This window comes from Anser brachyrhynchus, assembly GCF_964034855.1.
Source record: "Anser brachyrhynchus genome assembly, chromosome: 2".
In the NCBI taxonomy this organism is placed as follows: domain Eukaryota; kingdom Metazoa; phylum Chordata; class Aves; order Anseriformes; family Anatidae; genus Anser; species Anser brachyrhynchus.
The window spans coordinates 130,925,396-130,948,990 of record NC_137695.1 but is presented as its reverse complement, the minus strand read 5'-3'; the positions used below and the strand labels follow the sequence as shown (position 1 = coordinate 130,948,990).

At 41.7% G+C, this 23,595-nt stretch overlaps 1 protein-coding gene across 1 annotated transcript in view; it reads right to left on the bottom strand.

Moving 5' to 3' along the window:
• Window positions 1–954, bottom strand: part of STMN2 (stathmin 2) — a 39,943-nt gene extending 38,989 nt beyond the window's left edge. Inside the window, exon 1 of the mRNA XM_080579869.1 lies at window positions 622–954. Within this exon, the coding sequence (XP_080435995.1) occupies window positions 622–640 (19 nt within the window). The 5' untranslated portion in view covers window positions 641–954. The remainder of the gene's footprint in view (window positions 1–621) is intronic.
• Between the last annotated feature and the right edge of the window lie 22,641 nt (window positions 955–23,595).

Sequence of the window (23,595 nt, the reverse complement as noted above, 5' to 3'; positions counted from 1 at the left end):
TCCGCAGCAGGTGCCCGCCGCAGCCCCCGGCCCCCCGCCCGCAGCCCCCCCCCCATCGGTCCCCCCTCGGGGTGCCTCTCCCCTGGGACCCCCCTTCCCCAGATTTCCCCCACTGCCTCCCCCCCCACGCCGTCCGAGGCTCGTTTGGGAACGAAAAGGGGGAAGCGCTGCCCCTCCCGGCGGGGGGCTGCGGGGCGGTGGGAGGCGTATTTACGGCGGGGATAACTTTCCGGCTCGTTTTTCTCTTTTTTTTTTTTTCCTTTTTTTTTTTTTTTAAATAAATATATCTGCCTCTGTATCTTTGGTGCCTTGAGATAGACTAATGTTTAAAATAAGAAAAGCCGTTCCAAAAATGAGGCTGCGCTCACGCTGCCGACCTCGCCCATCAGTAAATATTTCATCCGATCTCAGGATGTTAAAAGGGACCCGGGGTCCCCTCCCCTCTCACCCCCCCCCCCCCCTTTTTTTTTTTTTTTTCCCATCAAAGAAATAAAAATATGTTCAGCGTCGTCTTGATTTTTCTAAACTTTAGGGCCACTGAGAAGAGCTGCCGGTGCAGGCAGTGCTCCCAGGAGCAGTGGCTGTTGTACTGGCTGAAGGAAAAGAGATGCGGTTTCTTACCCATTGCTGTTTTAGCCATGGTGGGATGTGCAGGCTCTCAGAGGTGGTGAAGGCAAAGGGGTCCAGCTACAGCAGTGGAGAGAGGGAGAGAAGACTGAATAAGGCACTGAGTCAGCAGAGTGGGGCTGTGCAAGAGAAGGAGCAAGAGGCAGGAGCCCATGAATAATTATCACTCCTCTACCCAAGCAGATTGGCTCTAGAGGTCCCCTGACATGACTCCTGCAGAGCCAGAATCTCCGGGCATTAAATATTGATCCACCAATGGTGCTGGAGTACAAAGTGCCAGAATGCAGTTTGAAATGGAAATCAGTCCTTGAACGCCTCTCCCCCCTCGGTCTGGCTTTAATAGTACATTCCATGTCAAACGTTTTATGTCTTACATGAAAAAAGCCTATTGGTGTTGAAGGCGCTGCTGTTGCTACCTGTGAAACATGCAGAAATTCATTTTAACACGTTTTATTCCAAAGATATGACCAAAGGAAAAAAAAAGAAAAAAAAAAGACCACCAATGGAAAGGGTTTCAATAAACCATTTCAATAAACCATATCCATAAACCAGCTGCTCAGATTACTTTTTCCTCTGCGTCTCATTTCCTACGATTGCATGCAGATACCATATACAATTGTTTTATGCCGCATATTTATTCTAGAGTGCCCAGACCTAACCCTGGACAACTCGCATCGTGCCAAAACCTGGGGAATGACAGCTGGACCTGCTCACACTCATGAAGGGCTCTGGGAAGCCCAAAGCAGGATAAATGTGAAAAGCAGTGCCAGTAACCACTTCCCTGATGTATGTTGGGAAGTTGTGAGCCTGATTTACTTGATGAAGAGCACAGAATGTGACCTAACAGGATTATTACACGAAAGGGGATGGACCCATTTTAAGGATTCTTTTTCATTCATTTTAAGCATTCTCTACCCCTGGCAAGAGGAAAGCCAGTGACATGACTGATGGCTAAGACATGTGGGTGGTGATCTGAAATGCTTGCTAGAAACATGGCAGTGCAGGGATGTATGTGCACACCTCATGGGCTGGAAGCAGTTGCTGGCCTAGAGGACTCGCTGCCTGGGGCTGTGCTGCCCCGAGGACGATGCACCATGCTTGCATGGCCATCTCGTCCTACACTGCCCAACTGGAGCTCATTCACCTCTCCCAGAGGAAAACCATCCTTACTTTCAAAGGCGTGCAGTGATAACAGACTCCCAGGCTGCTGGCAGAGAGGCAGCCATCGGGTGAATTTTCAGCTCAGAGTTTGGAGGATGCTACCTGTGGGGTTGTTTTGTGGGGTGGGTGAGAAAGGTGGTGAGCAGGGAGAGGTCTCAGGGAGGAGCTGTGTCCTGCCGGAGCAGGCAGGGCACTGGCACCGTTCTCCTTCCTCCAGCAGTGCCATCTGCAGCTGCTCAGCCCGTGCACTGTGCCACCACGAGCTGCGATGCTCTTCCTCTCCGTGTGCTTCCCCAGGACAGGTAACACAGGTTTATTCTTTTCGAGCTTCCTTCAGGGTCAGTAAGAGCATCTTTGCGTAAAGCAGGGCCTGGAGCCTGAGGCCAGCTTTCTCTTTTGAGTCACTATCGATCGTTTCTGAATTGCAGGAACTAGGTTTTTCCTTTAAGCGAGAGCAGCACGGTCTGGAAACGGGCTGGGGGAAGGAAGCATCCCCACTCTGCGCCCAGAGCGCTGCTGTGATTCACCCGCGCGTGGGGCGCAGCGCAGGAGGTGCTGCCACGGCTCCCCGCTGGGGCAGCTTTGGCTCGTTGAGCCGTGCCGGGAGGGGGACGAGACAGCCCTGGGGGGTGATCTGCCTTCCTGGGCACACCCTGCCCCCGCGGACAGCTGTCCTCTGGGGACGGCTTGTCTCTTTGGAGCGAGACAACCTTTCTGTGGGGAGGCTGCGGGTGTGGGAAGGGTGCGCGGCAGGGCGGAGATGTGGCTGCGCGGGGCTGCCTGCAGCGAGGGGGGCTTATCCCGGGGGGGAGCAGAGGCCGGCTGCCGGGAGGGAGACGCCTCGAGGGGTTGGGGGTGTCTCCAGAGCCCCCCCGCCCGCGGCTCGGGCGGCTGCGGGCTGGGAGCGCCCGGGGCAGGCGCGGCCGGGAGCTGCCCGCGGTGCTGAAGGAGGGGAAGGGAAGGGAAGGAAAGGAGGGGAGGGGGCGGGCTGCGGGGGGAGGAGAGCAGGGAAGGAGGCAAAGGGGGAAGGGGGCAGGGAGGGGCACAGAGGGGGCAGGGATGGAGCATGGAGGGGGCAAGGGTGGGGCAGGGATGGGGCAGGAATGGAGCAAGGAAGGATGGAGTAAGGATGGGGCAGGGATGGGGCACGGAGGGACCGGGGTGGGGCAGCAATGGGGCAATGAGGGATGGAGCAGGGGTAGATTGAGATGGGGTGGGCAGGAATGGAGTAGGGCTGGGGCAGAGCTGGGGCAGGGAGGGATGGAGCAGGGATGGGGAGGGCTGGAGAAGGGGTGGGCAGGGATGGGGTAGAAAGGGATGGAGCAGGGCTGGGGCAGTGATGGAGCAAGGAGGGACGGAGCAGGGATTTGCAGTGATGTGGCAGCCGGGCGGAGGCAGGCAGGGGTGCAGCCCAGCAGGGCAGCGCCTTCCTCCCCCCACCCCCCCCCTCCCCCATCTCCTCCCCCCGCCGGCCCTGCGCCAGCGCAGCGCGGCAGCCGCATGGCGGGGCGGGTGTGGGGGCGCCCTGCCGGCCCCGCCCGGCTCCCGCAGCCTCTGCCCAGCTCCTTCCCGGCACCGGGGCCCGGGCCCGGCTCGGCTCGGCCCGGGGAGGGGTGCGGGGGGAGGGGGATAGGGATGGGGATGGGGATGCAGCGGGGCGGTGCTGCCATCACGCAGCTCGGCTCGGCTCCCCATCCCCCGCCGCCGCACCCGGCACGCCCAGCAGGCAGCGAAGCCGCCCTGGCATCTGCCTTCCCCGTTTCGTTTTTTTCTTTTTTTTTTTTTTTTTTTTTTTTTTTTTTTTTTTCAGGGAAAGCAGCTGCGGGGCGCGGCAGGCGCAGCGGGAGGGCTCCCGGCCCCGCCGCAGGGCAGCAGCCTTCCCCGAGCCCCCCGCCTCGGTTGTGAGGCCGGGAGGGGGGCAATCCCTGAATCATAAAGGTTGGAAAAGACCTCCGAGATCATCCGGTCCCACCACCCCCCTGCCACCAGCTCGCCGCTCCCCCTCGGAAAGTGGTGCAAGAAATCGCCGGGCAATCACTGTCGTGTCAAAGCCGTGGCGTATAGGGGAGCATGGATATTAGATGGGCCATACATCATGTCACCTGTTAATGCTGTGTTTCATGGGAAAGGAGAACAGAATTAAGCTCCAGCATGTCCTAGCATTGCTAAGACTTGTGCTCTTTCACAGCCTGGGCCTTCTTTCAGTTGACGTTAAAAAGCACTCGTAGCCCAGCCCTGCCTCTGGGTCTGCAGATGTACAGGCTGTAAGGATGCACCAGCAATCCTTAACTGCTCCTAAATGGCAGTGGGATATGTCTGGGTCTTCTTCAGTGGTGTTGGCCAGATTATTGAAAAGTTTTTTTTTTTTTCCCCTCCCTTTTTTTCTTTTTCATTTGTTCTTTTCTTCATTTGCTAGAAAGAATCTTAATTTTCACCCTTCAGGAGACAAGGGAGAGAGGGAGGCGATGCTGGAAAGAGAAATGTTTATGCAGCACTTTGAAGGCTATTGTTGCTAGGTAAATGAACTACATTGGCATTGAAAACACTGTTTGCACTGGCACCTACAAACAGCAGAGGTGGGAGTAGGTCATGAATCTCTTGCTGTCTGCCTGTGCTTTGTGCCTCGCTACTGCATAGGCCGGGAGGCTGTGCAGCCTTGTTTATCTTACTTAAATAACTTGAGAAATTAAGCTCTTATTGACTTTGCGGAGGCTTGTTTACACTTAGCCTTTGTTATTAGGAAATGTAATGGACCTTACTTATAGCAGCTGATTTTTTGCTTTGGTCGCTCCTACTTCTTCTATAGGCCTTCCCAAGTAATTTCTCTTTGTATCTATGCAATTTTAGTAAATTAATTAGTAATTAGTTCACGATTAGCTTCTTTTCATCTCTATTGCTTTCACACCTCACCCAAACCTATGGTGACAGACACTAGTGAGATTGTACAATGCAGTTCTCAAAAGTCCGAAAAGAATGGTGCCTGTGCAACCTTAATTACTCCCCTATGCATAAATATTATGACACAGTTTTTAATTATGTACGCATATGCTGTTTTTCCACCAGATTCTCCCTACATCCATAACAAGACGGATGGTGGTCCTTTGGTGAGGACTATTTGATATTTTATTTTCATTCTGTTCTCATAAAACAGAACCTTGACACAGTCCTCTCTGCCCTTGAAAGCATGGGGACAATAAAGATTTTCTTATGAGAACATTTGCGAGAATATTTTTCTAGCATGGGTGAAAAAATCTTTTGTCCAGACTTATTCCTCACAGCAGGTTAAGTATAGATTAGAAGAAATTAGCATAGTGTGTATATCAGTAAGCAACTAAACCCTACATATTTTAATGTGAAAATAGAGAGAGACTACAAACCTGTGATTTTGTAATTTTTGTAACGCTTTGGCTTTTTTTTTTTTTTAATTCCTACAGAATGTTATAAAAACCATATCAAGCAGACAAAAAAAGATTATCTGTGTACTGATGGGTCCACTGGGAGAAAGAGCAAGCACTGATACATACGTGTAACTATGTCACATATGAACCATGGTCACCATTTCCTTTCTGAATTATGCTCTTCTTATCCTTTCATTTTCCTATGCAACATATGAATGGCAACATGCTGTTACATTTCTACTAGCATTTCTCCACTTCCGAAATTGTGCTTTTTTGCTGGGCGTAGCCCATCTAAAAATCATCTTGTTATAGCTTGATAGTGGCTCGATAAGCCAGCTGCAAACAATGTCGCCATTAGTGATTTCAGTTGCTGCTCATTCCATGCATTGGAATACCTTAGTGTTAGTCTGGTTTCATGCAGGCTTTTATACTTGTACGACTGCACATGGTGTTCCTTTCAGCAGCATTCAGAATCACAGTGGGAAAGCTGAATAATGGTATTACGGTATTTGTGGATTTTTTTCTTTCTTAGAAATCTCTAAGCAATGGCTTAAAGCTAACATGGGGATTGTACATAATCAGGTCTCCCTTGATGCCCTTGTCCATGAGGTGTGAGCTAGAGCTGCACAAGGCTGTGTGATGGGAGTGACTCGGTTGCACCTAGACTCTGTCCTGTGCTGCAAATACATAAAACACCCTAGACCTTGTGGGGGAAGATGGTGGAGGTTGAGGTAGAAACCAGTTGTGTGATTCTGAATGAGGATACCATGTTCACAAGAACATGGGAGCTGTTGTGTTGGATCAGACCAAGTGGTCATATGCCAGAGGCCTTTAAGTTGTATATCCTCCCCTTCTAAGTCCCCACAGGATAACAGGATCTTCTTGTCAATGACATTCTTGCCTTGGCCAAATTGGTCAACAAAAGCTCCTGAAGGAGATAACCAGAAGGGAAATCCCATGTCTGTGGGGGTATTTCAGTCTTCTCATCCTGACCCATCTCCAGGTAGGCCACCACTGGGCAGCCTCCCCAAGTACCTGTGTATTTTCAGAGTGCTCACAGAAGTGCTGTTAGCTTGATGCCTCCCTCTGACATCTTATTTTTACATTTGTAATCCTTGGACTTTTGCCTGCCTTCATGTTTCCAATTCCATATTCTTCTGCATTTCTCTTCACTAAATTCTTTCTTCTGTAGTTTCCTGTTTACAGGTAATTTTATTTCTTTATTTATTTCTTTATTTATTTTTTCAAGGAAGAGCTGTTCCTAAAATGGAAACTTTTTAGGAAGAGCAGCCATAAACACAGGGTTAGGAGGAATAACAGAGAGCAAACATATATGAAACATATATGATATATGTGTGCTTAAAGCCCAGAAAGCCAAACGTATCCTGGGCTATGTCAAAAGCAGCATGGCCAGCAGGTCAAGGGAGGTGATTCTGCTCTGTCTGCTCTGCACTTTTGAGACCCCACCTGCAGTGCTGCATTCAGCTCTGGGGCTCCCAGCACAGAAAGGACATGGACCTATTAGAGTGAGTCCAGAGGAGGGTCATGAGGATGATCAGAGTGATGAAGCACTTCTGAAGACAAACGCCCCATCCCTGGAAGTGTCCAAGACCAGGTTGGATGGGGCTTTGGGCAACCTGGTGCAGTGGGAGGTGTCCCTGCCCATGGCTGGGGTGTTGGAACTAAATGATCTAATGATCTTTAAGGTGCCTTCCAACACAAACCATTTTATGATTCCATGATTCTATGATAGTACTCCTGTTATTCTCCCAGCTTTTAAGTGTATGCAATTTGGTTTCTACAAGTGTGGTTTCCTATGGTTTCTACACAGTTAGGAACAGTCTAGTAGTCCAGCCTCTCCATATTTTTCCTAATTGTAAGTGAATGCTATGGGAAGGCCAAGAGTTGGACAAGCACGTGCAGTTCTTTCCCAGAGGTCATTTCAGCCATTGACCTTTCTCAGTGTATTCTTGAGCCTGACACAATCTTCCTATTCAGCAACCCTTTAAAGATATTTCTTTTTTTCTAAGTGCTTATGCAGTGTGCCTGAACCCATATGCCTTTTATTTTCCACAATATCCTGTGGCAGTCAGTTCCACAGGCTAGCTCTTTACTATACAAAGAGCAATCTTCTTCTGCTTATTTTAAGAAAATAAATCCAATTTAAAGCATAATATGTCCTACTAAGAGCTATTATGTTCATCTCTAGATCTAGGATGCTAAGTATGCTTCCAATCCTAGAATCAGAGGATTCTTTACTCTTTAAAGTAAGGATCCAATTCTCCTTTTAAAATGGGAGGAGTTTCATGTAACCCAGTGGACAAGCAGATGATGCAGGAGTTAGATTAGATGATTGGGTGACAATGCCATCCATGGTACCTCAGTGGTTCACAATGAAATTTTACTGGAACAAAAGTGACAATGTTGAGCAGATCTGAATAACAAATCATTCCAAGACTAGAAACCCTTGTTTGTAAGTGTCCTCCAAGAAGGCCCTTTCATTTGAAATGAGGTGCACACTGTCACATTTCTGATTTTGTTTCTTGATCGTAGTCTTTCTGGACAGCAAAATGCTACATGCAAAAAGCAATAGGCTATAAATTATGCTGCAAAGGCCAGATTCTCTTTGTTCTGTCTACTCTGATGTTTGTGGTGACACATACACAATTATTTTAACTTTCTTTTGCTATTTTTGCTATTCTTGGGATATTCTTTTTGGTGACTTTATTTTAACTCACATTTATTTATTTTACTTTTTGGTGACTAAAATTTGGTTACCAGCTATTTCATCATGCTTTTTGTTTCACACCCCTTGGAGAAGACCATTTGATGCTCCAAATACATTACAGACCATTTTTCTCTATCTAGTTAGACATATCTATAGATTTGTGCATTTTAGGAGGAGAACTGTTATGTTATCGCTGGCTCTCAAGCAAGGATTCTGCTCCTGATATCAGCTCATCATCTATTGTTTTTGCAACTAAAATTAATTTTTACTTAGTGATTAATTGCAGTACAGACAACAAATGACAGTAAAGCAAGAAATAAGTTGAAGATAGATAAAATAGAGTCTGAAGACATTATTTGCATTTGTGTGAAATCCACACTTGGAGAGAAACAGTAGCAGAAAACAACTTTGAGAATGAAGCGTAGGAGAACTTTTCTATTTATAGTCTTGCTCTTAGCCCATAAAAAGTTTACAGGAAATTTCAAGTAACAACTGTTTTTGCTCACAGCTTTGCTAGACTTCATTTTCTTCATTTGACATTTTCAGCATTGCAAGTCCATTGAATATTTTTTTTGTTTGAAAAAAATGAGCTGAGACATCTTAGCTGTTCTTGAGTATAAACTTTAAGCAATATGATAATGTTCTGCTCATTCTGGTGATTTTTTTTTTTTAAACAGTCTAGCATGCCCTATTCTGCAATATATAACTGAAATCTGTCAGGCTATTGTTTTGGTAGTAGAGAGGTTCACTGTCTTTTCACTGCAAAAATCCTCTTAATCTTGGTGACATTTTAATGTTTTATAAACAAAAAAAGTACTTTATACAGTTTTTGGATATGTATGCTAGAATCTTAACAGCTAGTATTTCTGAAGTTTCTATCCTTACTGAGGATTCTTTATTTTTTTAACAGCATCTGTCTCATCTCCTGGGACTGAGAGCTGGTCGGGGATATAGGAAACAGGATGGACTAAATGTTAACTATGAAGAACACAAAGGCAAAATAACAACTGGAGTAATGAGAAAAGACTGGTACTGGCTGGACAAAGAAACTGAAATGAGGAAGCCTTTGGGACCATGGCTAATTAGGGTCTCAGAAGCAGACTAGGGAAAGAGTACGGCTGTGAGACAGGGCTTGGCATTTGTTTGCTGAAAAGATGAAGGACAAGGATTTGTGGCATAATGTGGGGAGGTGGTTGCTTGGCAACCTTAATTCAGTCCCCTTATGATACATGTGTGATCACATATTGTTTTTATGCAGGATTTCTGGCTCAAGTGTTGTGCAGGATGGACCTGCTCAGGGGACACAGTAGGGCTGTGCAAGAAAGGCAGGTGATGCCTGCATGACTCCTGACTCATTTATTGCTTGAGCTGAAAAGTAGATAATGAATGAAGAAGGGTAAAGGAAGGCCATGTGACTGAACTGTGCACTGTTGCACAGGACTTTTCCTGCCTATTGCTAATATAGCCACTTAAAACAGTTTGGTGTTTTATTTATTTATTTGTTTGTTTTTCAATCTCTGTATATGGAACCTCCCATAGTCTAATAGCTTCTAATTATCTAATTTTAATGATCATAGTTAGAGTCCCAAATCCAATTTGCTCAACACTCACACCTGTGACTGATGCTGCAACTTCTGTGTTTGAAATATTGCTAAATACTTTAAAATTGCATCTTTGATGCATCAGATAGGACATGTAAAATTAGTGAATACCTCTGTGCTTAGTTTTTCTCTGCCTCTACTCCCTTTATTTTAGACAGCAATGCTTCCTTTTCTTTGCCACCATGTATTTTTGTGAAGCTAAATTAATTTGCATTTCTGCAGCACTCAGATGTTGAAGTGATGAGCACCATTGAGAAGCTCTGGAGGAAATTAATAATTCTTCCATCATAACACAATTGAATAATGGGCAGTAAACAAAGCATGGGCCACACAATGAGTTATGAGGTAAAAGCAAAATATTGATTAGCTGTTTGGTGAACGAAGCAGTGGTCCTGTGAAAAAATAGTGATTAAAAATTGTGTCAAAACACATAGGCACAAGAGATTATCATCACCCTTCTACAGGAGAGATTGCCAGGAGGGAGATTAAATAATATACTGATGCCCCATGTGTCTTTTCCTGTCCCTTGGGAGGGGTTGTTTGTTTTGTATAGTAGGGAGTTTCAGGTTTATGACAAGTGCTTTAATGGCTATACTCCTATTTGAAATGGGTAGGGTCCATGAGGGTGCTTTGTGCTGAGAGTAGAACGTAATGGATTTTTTTAAGGTTCTTTTCTCTTGCGGGAATTTGCTCCCCGGTATGCCTTTTACATAGTCACTGCCTCCAAGTAGTATAGTTGGGTACTCTAAGGGTAAATATTACTTAGGCAGTGCTTCAGTTGATGCTATGGAAGGCAAAGCATTAACAGCTTGTAGATGGCTGGAGGCTAGATAAATACCTTTAATGATACTGCTTGCAAGGAAAAGGACCTTATAGGAAGAGATAATGCAGGTAGCAAGCTACTGGCTTACTAAGTCACAACAAAAGTTGTTCAAAGGGAATAAAGAAATGTTTCATTTTGTATTAATCTTTCATTTTGTGTTAATCTTTCATTTCAGTTGGTGACATACTCAGAGTGTATTTTGGCAGTATCTGCCTGTGGGTACTGCAGGCAAAGGGCTCACTAGGAATCCACTTTTTGGACAACATAACATTTCTTCGGATGTTTGCTGGTTCAGCTCTGAACTTGCAAAAGTCCATGTACTGCTTGAGTTCCAGCTCTGTCATATAGGTGATGGTTCTGCTGGCTAGCATATATCTGTTCAGTCCCATTTTGAATTTTCTTGTTTTTATTTTTATGTGCAGCTCTGCAAGACCCCTGTGGTGCAGTCCTATGTAATGAAGAGCCCCTTTGGTTATGGCCCTGTAACATAATTAAAACAGACCTTCGTGTTTGCTACTTCAAGAAGGTGGTTAAAGACTACTGCTACCAGTAGCCTATACTACATATGCTTTTTGCTTTGCATAGCATTTTCTTTTTTTCACGTGGAGTTTGAATGTAATCACTGTGTCCAGAAGGAATGAATCTTCTCCAGTAAATCTTCAGACAAAGAAGTAAAAGGGAGTCTTATTAAACCACAGAACTTGAAAAGACTGTGAGCTATTATTCATATGAGCTAATTCAACAGCCAATTAAAGCAGTAACTCACTTTTATCTTTTCTAGGGCTGAAAAATTCTTGTCTGACTTCTGATTTCCTTTTCAGTCAAATACTATTAGATTCAAGTCAAGTAAGGCTCTAACTTTAGCCAGAAAAGGGTGGGAGAGAGAGAGAGAGATAGATAGAGAGAGAGATAGAGAGGGAGGGAGGGAGGGAGGGAGGGAGGGAGCTGCATTACTTTATCAACAATTCCACGGTACCTAGCCCCTGTAATAACCAAATATGGCAAATCACATTAGGATAAAACTTAAGTTCAAATGCTGAATGAGACTGGCTAGGAGTGCATTTTCATACTTTTTTTAACCTTAGGATTTTCTTCTATGGAGTTCAAATTATTCAAACGTTCTTTGAAGTCCAGGGTCTTGCAGTGGATTTGTTATATTCTTCTTCCAGAGAAGCTGGCAAGTAAAGTCTAGATGGGTCATAGTGTTGTCAACCTACAGATTACAGCTTCACTCAGTACTTTAAGGCTGATTTTATCTGAAGGGTGAAAAGGAGAGATGATTGAGAGAAGTTCCTGAGTAACAAATGAAGTTGTAAGCTGGAGAGTGAAGCATGCCCTTCCTAGGGTGGGCATTCAGGTTGGAATCTACAGTGGCAGCTGAATGTGTACTAACCATGGTTGTATTCTATGGACTACTATAGGATATCAGTTTCCAAAGACTGGTAGCTTTCAGAATTAAGAGATATTTCCTCATGTGACATTTTGAAATGCAGAATACTACATTTGGTTGATGGATTGCAGTGAAAAATCCATCTGCTAAACTAAGACTTTTTGCTATCCTTGGTATTCTAACATGTCTAAAGTGTAAGTAACATTTTGGTGTTAACTGAAGTTCATATAAACAGGAAAACTGACTGTAACCTCATCTCCTTTTGAGGATGTTTCATTAAACTATTGCAATACATATCTGATATAAGCTCATGAGGATGACACTACAAATATAACAATAAGACTTTTGGGATCATAACTTTAATTTCTTGGATTTATAGACTGAATGCTCAGACAAGGATCAAATTCCATTATTCGATGCTTGGTTAACAGTGGATTCCTTGAACTAGGATTCATTGAGCTAGAAAACTTTGATCTCCTTTTGCTGAAATCTTTGCTCCACTCACCTTTTTAGCTTTGCAGGAGGACAGAACAGAATATTCAATTAAGTCTATTTCTTTCATGTATTGAAAAAGTACACAGAGCTACTCTTACACTCTAATAACTATTTGACAAAATGGCTCATATTTTCCTAAACACTTTTGAGGAAGGTGTCTAGTCTTCACCTGAAAGCACTGAGAGATATAAAATCCACTCATTGTCACAAAAAAAAAAATTGTATAGTTTCTAAGTTGAATTTTTCTGCCTTCTGATTCCATCTTCTCTTTCTCTCTGCATCTTTTTCTGCTATAGTTTCCAGTCTCTTAGTCCTTTTTCTGAAAAGCAAAGATGATCTGGCCCCTCTAGTTTCTTGCTTTAAGTCATTATGATTAGCCTGGGCTTTATGGGTCTTCTTATTCCATTTCTGTCCTTTTTTAAACATCTTTAAAATTTAGGTAGTTTAAAGAATCTAAAATTATCTCATCAAGAGGCAAAAACTGTCCCTCTGCTTTTGCACATTTCCTTTCCTTTAACATGTCCAAATATTGCATTAGTTTTTCTTGCCATGTTAGAACCGCTTAAGAGTTCATGCTATTTTTTCCAGTGGGACCTTCAGACCCCTTTCAGACTCTTTGCCTTGTGGGTCATTATTTTCTGTTATGCTATCATGGACTACCTATATGTGGATCTATACATTCGTATTGGATCATATTAACATGAAAATTTAAGTTATTTGCAAAACACAACAATCTGATTTATCCAAGTAACCATCTACATTTTCATCACTAAAGTTATAGTGTTAACTGATAAAATAAATTTACCAAGTATTCTTTTACATCTGATTTTAACAGTGTTATTACATCAAGTATCAGATCCTGCAGTTTACGTGTCTCATAAGTAGCTTTATATTGATATTTAGATAAGCATGAGATACCAGAAGTTAATGAGAAACACTCCCTGACTTCGCTAGGATAGGGAGTAAGTTCCTCAGTGGGACACTGCATGAGCACGGAGACATATGAATGTGGTGATGTCTGCAAAAAAATGGGACATAATGTTATCCTGCTAAGCACTATGTTTAATTGTGTGAACAGTTTCATTAATTAGACATATTGAAGGTGCAGTAAATGCTCCAATCAATAGAGTGTCATCCATTCATTAATTTTTAAGTCTGGAAAGGCCTATTACTTTCTCTTAGTCATTATTCAAATAATTATTTATGAAGTCACAATTTTTATTAGTATTTTTATATTTACTAGCATCAGTTTAATATTTGCACTTAGATTATGGCAAATGCTGCTTCACATCTGGTTTAAAGTAAATCTTTTCTTTGGGTAGAGATATTCTGCTTGTAATTGATTTCTGTAGTCTCTCTGCAGCCTTTTGACATAATATTGTTGTATTTATTTAGAGCATTTCCAAAAATCAAAACATCTTATTGGTTCAAGCTGAAGAATATCTTAGCAAAATCTGTTCTATGAATATAATGAATTTATATATCTCATGAGATTTCCTGTGATATTGCTCAAGTTCTAATTCCTAAAACCAAGTAAATACAATATTTTAAATGGTATTCCAAGGAACTGGTATGGATCAATGATGTATTCCTATATTGCCAAAGCAGTTTGGATTCCAGTCATTGAATTTTACTTGAAATCCTTCCTCTGGTAATAGATTTTACAAATGGAAGAAATTCAATTGTCTAAAAGGATGATAAGAATCCTGAGCAGCAAAAGGAATGCAGTATCCATCACTTCTGAGAAACCACGTATTTCCATTGCTAAAAAAGGAGTAATTTCTAAAGTAAATAAGGCACATTTTGGAGAGCTCAACTTTTCAATTCAGTAATGCATTTAAACTGACATTATTAAATATCAATAATGCCAGTAGTGATTCTTAAGTGAGAGTTTTCAGCTAACAATATGCTAAATTCAGTGGGTTTGAACTAACAGAGTATAGCCCATGCCCTATTTTATCCCAGTAGTCATATATCTCAACATTGCAGCTGTGGGATAATAGTCTCTCTTGTGTCTAAGACAGTTCTGGGAACTAATAATTTGGTTTGAATAGACCCTGGAGTAGAAAAGACTACAGCATAAAATGAAATTTTAACATTAAAATGGCTTAACTACTTGAAAATTTTAGTTGTGGTGAAGAATTGTATTGTTATGACAATACTACAGCAAGAAATCTTTCTCCTTGCCTTGCCTTGCCTTGCCTTGCCTTGCCTTGCCTTGCCTTGCCTTGCCTTGCCTTGCCTTGCCTTGCCTTGCCTTGCCTTGCCTTGCCTTGCCTTGCCTTGCCTTGCCTTGCCTTGCCTTGCCTTGCCTTGCCTTGCCTTGCCTTGCCTTGCCTTGCCTTGCCTTGCCTTGCCTTGCCTTGCCTTCCCTTCCCTTCCCTTCCCTTCCCTTCCCTTCCCTTCCCTTCCCTTCCCTTCCCTTCCCTTCCCTTCCCTTCCCTTCCCTTCCCTTCCCTTCCCTTCCCTTCCCTTCCCTTCCCTCCATTACTTTTCTTATATCCTTTTATTTCATCAAAAAGAAACAATTTTGCATGCTGCAATCAGCAGTAAGATGCCCGTTGTTGAACAAATCTCCTAATAGGAGCATGGAGATGTTTTACTTCTCTGCACAGAACTCGAATATTTTATCCAGTTCATACTCATATTTTAGAAATCGTTGAAAGATTTGAGAGAGCAAGGGAAAGAACTACCAAAATGATTTATGAGCTGTAAAATATAACTCATCCCATGAGAAATAAAAAAAATGGCATGTTACTGAATTAAAAAGAAGACTCAGAGGTGACTTCATTAAAATGCAAGAGGATATTCACAGTAAGAAAATTCTGAGTACTAAAGAAGCAATAGCTGGAAGCTCTCATCAGCCAAATTCAAATTAGAAATTCTGTGCCCATTTTTAACAGAACAAGTGATTAATCATTGAAATACATGATGACGGGAAGAGATGGATTCCCCATCTCTCATTTTCACATTAAGACGGGATGTCATTCTGGAAGACGTATTTAAGTCAAACACAAAGTTATTGAGCTCAGTACAAAAGTAATGGCCTGTGATAAGTAGATCAGATTAGGTGATCACAGATGGTATTTCTGGATTTAAGCGCTATGACTCCATGAGATCACACCTCTGCTGAGAACTGGGTGAGCAGCCGGTGTTTTTTGGGTGGATAAATTGTACTACTTCTAAAATGCATGCTGCCCAGCCCCTGCACTGTTATTGGTCAGGTGTGTGCAGTATGCTCAAGGATTTCTCTGCAATAATCCTGGCAAAATCAACCAAGCCAATCCAGTTATCAGAGAAGCTACTGAAGACTGTTGACTTTAATATAGCTTGGATCAGGTGACACAATATTAGCTACTAACACAGAGTAAAAACTTCCATAACAACTCACACCAAATGCCCAGGTAGCCCGCCCTCTAACTTGCTTCTGATACCAGCCAGGATGTTAACAGTGTAAGAAAAGAGCAGGTATAGAGTCCTTCCATAGAGAAGTAGCACAATTCAGGTTGGAAGGGACCTCAGGAGGTCTCTGGTCCAGCCTGCTGCCCAAAGCAAGGCTGGGCTCTGAGGGGAGACCTAGTTGCTCAGGGCTTCCCAGCTTCTGGGAGTCACTGGTTGAGAGGTTGCTTAAACAGCACCTGGGATGCTGTGTCTGATATCTTGCACCTCTGAATTTGTCTAGTTCTATTTATATGTTGACTGCCCTAAGATCCAGTGATAATGAGTTACAGTACTTAATAGTACCCTGTACAAAAGGTCATGCTTCACTGTACCTTACACCTGCTCTTTACCCACTGCTTATCCTGTGAGAAATAGTGAATAATAATTTTTCTAGCATACAGTCTAGCATAGTCCCCTTCTTTTACCGAGGTAATAAAATGAAAAAAATATTTTTGCACTCTTCTCACTTTAATATATCAAGTTAAAACGTAATGTTGATGACAGTAAAAATAATGGAACAAACATACGTTGTTCCTTAAAGTCTTAGCTATAATGAGTTTTGGCTTCATTCGATAAAAAAATCCACAATGCAGAGCCTATTCAAGACTGAGCAAGCTGTGGAAAATCAATTTTCCATGGCTGCTTTGGCCTTGTGCAAAAGCTTAGCAGTTTTTATAGTGAACCAAGCCTTTTGTTTTATGATTTGTACTGCTTATAAATTGTGAGGATTGAGCTACTAATTTACAAAATATAAACAAATCTTGTGTGACAGTTTAATCACTTAATTAATATCTTAAGTCAAAAGTTTTATTGTTTTTTGTTGTATTTGTGGGATTTTGCACATTAACACCTGAGCAGGAACATGTAGTAAAAATGTATCATGAATTCATCGAATGTCAAAACCCATGACACAGCTTAAAACTATTCATTTTGCAATAAAATGATATTTGAATAATTGTCACGTTGTAAAATTGCAGCCCTGTGGAGGCTAATGGAAAACTACATTTCAGTGTAGTTCCCGAGGACCGCTCCCAATGCATTAATTAGGAAAATTACCATTAGCTTTGTCAGGACGAGATTGGGTCCATTTTCTTGGAATAACAATCTGATTCGGCTATGCACACTCATGTGCCATAAATCCTCTGCACATTAGGGTGCCAACATTAAGCCAAAGTATTGTACATCATGAATGAGCTTGGGTTCAGTCCTGCAGGCAGCTGATACTGGGAAAAAGAGTCAAAGCAGTGAGCAGTGGGCGTGTACGCTTTGCCTCCCATGAGTGAAGCCATTTCTGCCCTCTACAGAAGAACTGGAAACACACGCAGCCCCAACAGGAATCTGTGAACAAGCAGTAATAGGCAGCAGGGGTCAGGGATAAGGACAGACCTGGCTACCCAACAGTTCATGCACTACAATTGAAGAGCTCACTTGCCAGCCCTCAGGACTTGATTTGATCCCTAGTAGGAATTGGAGGTAGTGGCCTCCTTGGCCAAGGCTTCTCGAGCTGATTCCTGAATAATTTTGGGTTAGAAATACTTTGGCAGCAGCATCCCAAATAGCGAGCAACCGAACATCCCAAGATGGATGCTAGGCTCCATTTTTACAGGTCTCCTGTGTTTGTTTCCTGTATCCTATTGAATTGGAAACAAATAATTGTCGTGCCTAGCGGCTTCATGGATTTCTCAGATGAGTTTTTTAAAGCCATTTTGTTGACTTTCTGAATGACATAACTATAAAATCATATGTGACAATTCTGACCAGCTGCAGTTAGAAGATATAATTCCATACAGATTTACTCTGGGATTATACTGAAGATTATACTTTTACAAGGACATTTTACTTTTAGGTGAAAACATTGTGATATTGAGGTTGTGGACTACTTAGACTTGTTTCTGAAACTAAAAGTGAGACTAGCACAGGCTTTTATTTCTAATTTCAGTCAACTTTCCTGGAAGCTACTCTCAAGTTCAGGAAACTCTGGGGTTTGTGCCTGAAGACCTTTGCTTGGTATCAAAGCAAATGAAATTCCGTGTTTCCCCCTGAGTATCACTTAGGATTTTGGAGTTCATCTGAAACCTCCAGGAGATAATTTGGAAATTCTGTAGTGTGAAAACAATGAGGGTGAGACACATTCAATAACAGCAATAGGAGCCAACTAGGATCATCACAGCTTTGGCTGAGGGATATGACACCTTTCAGAACAGTCAAGAGCAACTTGTATTTTTCAAAATTAGTCATTCAGGTATCAGTCTTGATCCCTTAACTGCGGTGGTGCAGCCTGCTCCTCTGTGATTCATTCAGCAGTGTTTCTCAGATTAACATTTATTTACAAATGAGATAGAGAGAAACAGAAGAAAAAAAAAAAAGACCAATTTTTGAGTTTGAAAATGTCTGTTTTTACACTTTTATATCCCTAGACTTGTATTGCACCATTCTTTTTATGGGATAAAAACAGATTACATCTAACACACTCATATAATTTTAACAATGAAGTAAACCACAAATATTTGGCTGTTAATGTTTTGTCTCAGATGGATTTAAATTTAAGATGGAAGAGCATGATAAGTGCTTATACAATCATTTTCCAGGTTTTCTCCCTGACGTTGTCAGTAAAAGCGTTCATCCCATTCACCTAGCAATGATTGCTGTAGCGCTGTCAGAGATGGTAGAAATAATTGTGGGCCTGTTACCATGGTGTGCCCTGCTTCAGCTGCTGGAGTAACAAGCACAATTCAAGTGAACTATTATGTAAATGTCCTTGAGGAAACATCAAGGGGTGAAAACATCAACAGCTGTAAGGACAGGACCCACTTATTAAAAAAATAAGGTCAACTAATCCATTGAGCTCCCTGAGGAGAAAGAGAAATGACTTCAAGGTGGTTTTACAAAAGAAACCAAAGTTTGATAATGGGACCTTCATTTTAGCAGACACAGATGTAAAAAAAAGGTAGACACTGAAAGTTAAAGAATATTATTTCAGGCTGTATTTATGGTTTACATTTTTAACCGTGGAGTAATCATCTAAATTATTTCTCAAAGGCCGTGATGGTTTTACCCTAACTGGCACTTTTATGTGTCAAAGTTTACTTAGAGATACATTCTTATCCAAACAGAAATTAATTCAGAAATATCTATAGCTAAGGAGAAGATTGTGTTACTTTATTCCAGTACTCTCTGAATCACTCACGGTTTTTGACTGCAAAAGCCACAAGGACATTGTGTGCATTGATCTGTAAGTGGTCACTCTAAGTGCTGACTTAACATGAGCATGGCTACTTAGAAAAACAAGTCATGTAGAGAAGGACATTTCTGCATGTTCCTTACATCACCAATACTTACTATTTGCTGTGTAGCACTTACTTGTGCTAAGGCTTCCTCCAATTTCTCTCTCTCCACTCTTTTGTCTATTTGCTTGTCCACTGTTGATGTCTGGCTCTGAGGTCAGCGCAGCACCGGGCCAGGTGGCAGGAGAGAGGAAGGGCAAGGTGATCTCAGCATGTGGAGGTGGACTTGTTTTGCTTTTTGCTGCTGGGATGAGGAGACACCACCCTGCAGCCTTCTCCAGCTCCCCATGGCAAGTCTACCCAGTGCATCTGGGACTGGAATTTCTATAGCCAGTTCTGAGACAGAAGTCAGGAGCTGAAGGTCTGAAGTCCTCCTACCTCTTCTCTTCTTCCTTGACCAGTACATGCCAATGAGTGTTCCATTTTACTGTTAAAATTTGCCAGAAAGCCTTGTCCTGTTCTGTGCTGCACAGCATGTAGCAGAACTTTTTTTTTTTTAAAGGCACTGGGATACATACAAAAATAATTATAATTTTAATAATTTCATTTGGTGAGTGCATATGAAGCATACTGTGTGTGCCATCTAGAAGAGAGAACTGCAACAGGGTGCATCAACCCCCCCCGTTTGGAAGAATCCAAAGAAAAGGCTTTTTTTTAGTTTAAAAAGCAGGATGGAAGGCTGTGATCTGTCATCTCTGCTCACATTGTTCAAATTGGCAGAGTAATAAGTCAGAAATCTTATGGGTCCTTGAATTTTGTTTATAGAAAAGCATATGCTCTTATGTATTACTGCATTCCAGGTTGCACTGCAAGTTTATTTATTTAATTTTTTTTATTTGTCATGCTGAAAAGGCCATACTTGGGAATTTTTACTTTCAGTATCATATTAGTTTTGATTGGGGCAGAGTTAATTGTCTTCATAGTAGTTCATATGGTGCTATATTTTGGGTTTGCAATGAAAACATTGTTAATAACACCAATGGCTCAGCTATTGCTGAACAGTGCTTACACAGCAAGACCTTCACTATTTCCCTTACTGCCCCACCAGTGAGGATTCTGAGGGTACACAAGAGGTTGGGGAGGGGAGGGGCACAGCCAGGACATCCAACCCAAATGGATAAAAGAGATATTCCGTGCCATACAACATCATGCTCACCAGTGAAAGCTGGGGGAAAGAAGGAGGAAGGGAGGACATTTGGAGGGACGGTATTTGTCTTCCCAAGAAACCATTACTCAGGTTTAGCTCTGTTTTCCTGGAAATGGCTGAACATTTGTGTGCCGATAGGAAGTAGCGAAAAAAAATATCTTCATTTTGCTTCTGTTGCAGGTGCAGCTTTTGCTTTACCTCCTGGACTGTCTTTATCTCAACCCAAGAGTTTTCTCATTATTGTCTTTCTGATTCTCTTTTCCACCTCACTGAGGGGCAGTGAGCAAGTGGCTGCGTGGTGCTTAGCTGCCCGTTGAAGTTAAACCACAACAAATATAAAATCATCAAAAATTCCAGGCAGGTATAAAGAAAATAATTCTGCACAATGAGGGGTGGGAAATACTGGAATAGTTACGTACAGAAGCTGTAGATTTTCCATCCTTGGAGACAGCTGAAATTTTGCTGTACAAGGCCCTGAGCAGCCTCCCTAAACTGTATGTTGGCCCTTCTCTGGGAGGTCTTCCTAGATGACCTAAATTCCTTCCAATTTTAAGTATTGTATGATTCAGTAAGAAACCTGGAGAAGAAGGAGAATTCTTGTTTTGAAGCTACAGAATTATTGCTAGGTTTCCTGTTAACAGCTCTGCTTTTTTTTTTTTTTTTTTTTTTTCCCAGTGTCTACATCATCAAGTCCATAAATAAATGAAAATAGCCTTTTAGAGACTTCTGTTGTTTTCCACCATACAGTTTTATATGAGAAATAATCACAGGAGCCACAATAAAAATAACTGCTAACTGGTGGTTACAGCCATGGCACCACTTACCATACACATATGTCTATAGCGGAAAGCTCTGCAATAGGTAACATGTCATTTCTTACCTTGTGGATGTGCATCCTTACACATTGGATAGAGATTATTGCCACTCAGCCAAAGCATTTTCTGCTAACTTTTGCTCAGATACATCCTTCAGATCTAGTTCCTGGTAAACATTATAGCCAGAATGTTCAATATTTCATACCAAATATAGAGGCAACCATTTTCTCCATGTAGAGGAGAAATGGTAAATTTTCAATGCCCACATGTTCGACCTTCAGCTAAAAAGATAACATAATAACAGTGAGTGAATGTTCAGCCTATTTAAATTAGTGACAGAAATGAGAGATGTGCATTAGTCCACAATTGGCTTGATGGTACCCAGCAGAATATTTTTCCCTTACAAGTTCTCTTTCATCTGACATGATTGCTTTCCCTTTCTATTCTGCGGGGACTCACCTCCAGACCTGCTGGGTTTAGAATTAGTCCCATTAGTCTATTATTTTTCCTTTCAGCAATGACAGCCTCTTTAAAACAGGCCCCTTTTATAGAGATTTTAAAGGTTTTCTGTGGCTTTCACTGAAGACTGACAATTACTAAACCATCAGTGAATTAGCCCTGTTTCTCTTCAAGTCAGTTTGGCGTCCTCAGGATTTTGCTTTCCCTCCAAGGTCTTTCAGGAATGACGTGTTTTGCTCCATTTTTCCCACCAAACCCTCTTCAGCCGTAAAGAACATTCCTCATTGCCATAAATATATTAGCCTTCTTGTGTAGAGCAATAAGTGAAAGTTAATTTTTCATAGTTATATAGGCAAACAGGAGGAAAAATGCCTAGTTTTTCCAAAACACCATAGAAAACTCATTATTTTAGGTCCTCTTTGGACCTTCATTTGTCATTTGACAAAGAAGGAGGTGACAGAAATTAGTCTTCTCTTGGGAATCTGGAGAAAAATGTACAGCTGTGTGTGCCAGGAGGTTACATCTTATAATTTTACTGAGTCTTTTGAGATCTTGATCCATTTTTTTTTCTTGGATTAATTTTTGGTGTTGAGATGGAATTAACAAAACCTCACAGAAATGTTGTGAGGATTATTTAGAGATTGTTGACTAAACAATGGTTATTTATCATGTGGACTGATAAGTAGACATGCAGTATTTTCAGGTTAACAGTAGAAGTAAATGAACACCCCAGATGAGAACCCTATGGTAATTTTCAAATATTGATAAGTGGGGTTACCAGAAAATCTTGAGTGTATTTCTCCAGAACTCTTAATAACAAAGCAGAAGAAAAACATAGAATCAGAGAATCAGTAAGGTTGGAAAAGACCTCCAAGATCATCTGATCCAACTATGCCCCTACCACCAATATCACCCAATAAATCAAGTCCCTAAGTACCTAGTCCAACATTTCCTTAAACACCCCCAGGGACGGTGACCCCACCACCTCCCTGGGCAGCCCGTTCCAATGCCTTACTACTCTTTCTGAGGAGAAATGTCTCCTAATTTCTAACCTGAACCTCCCCTGGTGCAACTTGAGGCCATTCCCTTAAGAATAGTTTATTTTTCTATTTTTAAACAATAACTCTTGCGACTGCTGAAGGGCTGTAATATGTTATTGAGGTCATTTGTTCATTATTACTGATGGACCAGAGAAAGCAAATATAAAGATAGTCTTCTTTATCATACCTGATATGAAATTTTCCAGCAACACAATCAGATGGGATTGGAGTTTGTCAGTGGGTAGAAAACTCTTTCTGATCAGTTCCAGGGAACTTAATACATATTCAATGGAAAAAAAAAAAAAACCTCAAAACACAATGTCTTCACTTTTATGATAAAAATTAAGTTGTCGTATCAGTTAAAAGAAAGATGAGCTTTTACAGTTTATTTGAATAGCATAGTTGGGTTTGTAGTGCTTGATTTCATAGAAGAAAGGTGACTGTAAAGTGAGGGAAGAGAGATTTCTTTTTCTGCCAATTGCATTAAAATTTTAATGATTTATTTGTTCCCACAAAGGATGGTGACCCTTTGCTAAGATATAGTGTCATAGGCAATTATCCTTCTGTACTATAAGGTATGTTTATGTCTTTTCTCCAGGCTTTCTTCTGATTCAGAAGAATTTGTATTGAACCTTCATATGAAATCCTATTTTGTGCCAGTGCTAGGTACAAGGTGCATTTTGTAACCATTGTTAACCATTGCTGCATTCCTGGAACATTGCCACAGCAGGACCACTTTTTTTTTTTTTTTTGATTTTGGTATATGCTAAAGAAGTGTTCCTGCATGGAGAGACAATTTTTTTCATTATTTAGATCACATGCATCAGATCTGTGCACACTCCACAGTCACTTTGCTTAATCAGCTAGTTATGTTGCTAGCCGTAGTCTAAACTAGCATACGCCATGAGTCACATCAGAAAGCAAAAGGTGTTATTAAGAATTCCTTTACAAATTATGCTTTTGGGAACAGGATGATGACTAATTTGATCATTAGATAAATAACTACATTTTCAACTTCAGTTTAATAAAATGCTGTACAGAGCAAACTTTGGGTACCTCCCTTTGGTCTCTGCCTAAGTTACACAGAAACCAGGAAAAAGAATACCATCTCTATAATTAAATTTGATTGTCTTATTTTTAATGTTATTTTAAATTTAAATTCTAAGCAAAACCAAAAAAAAACACA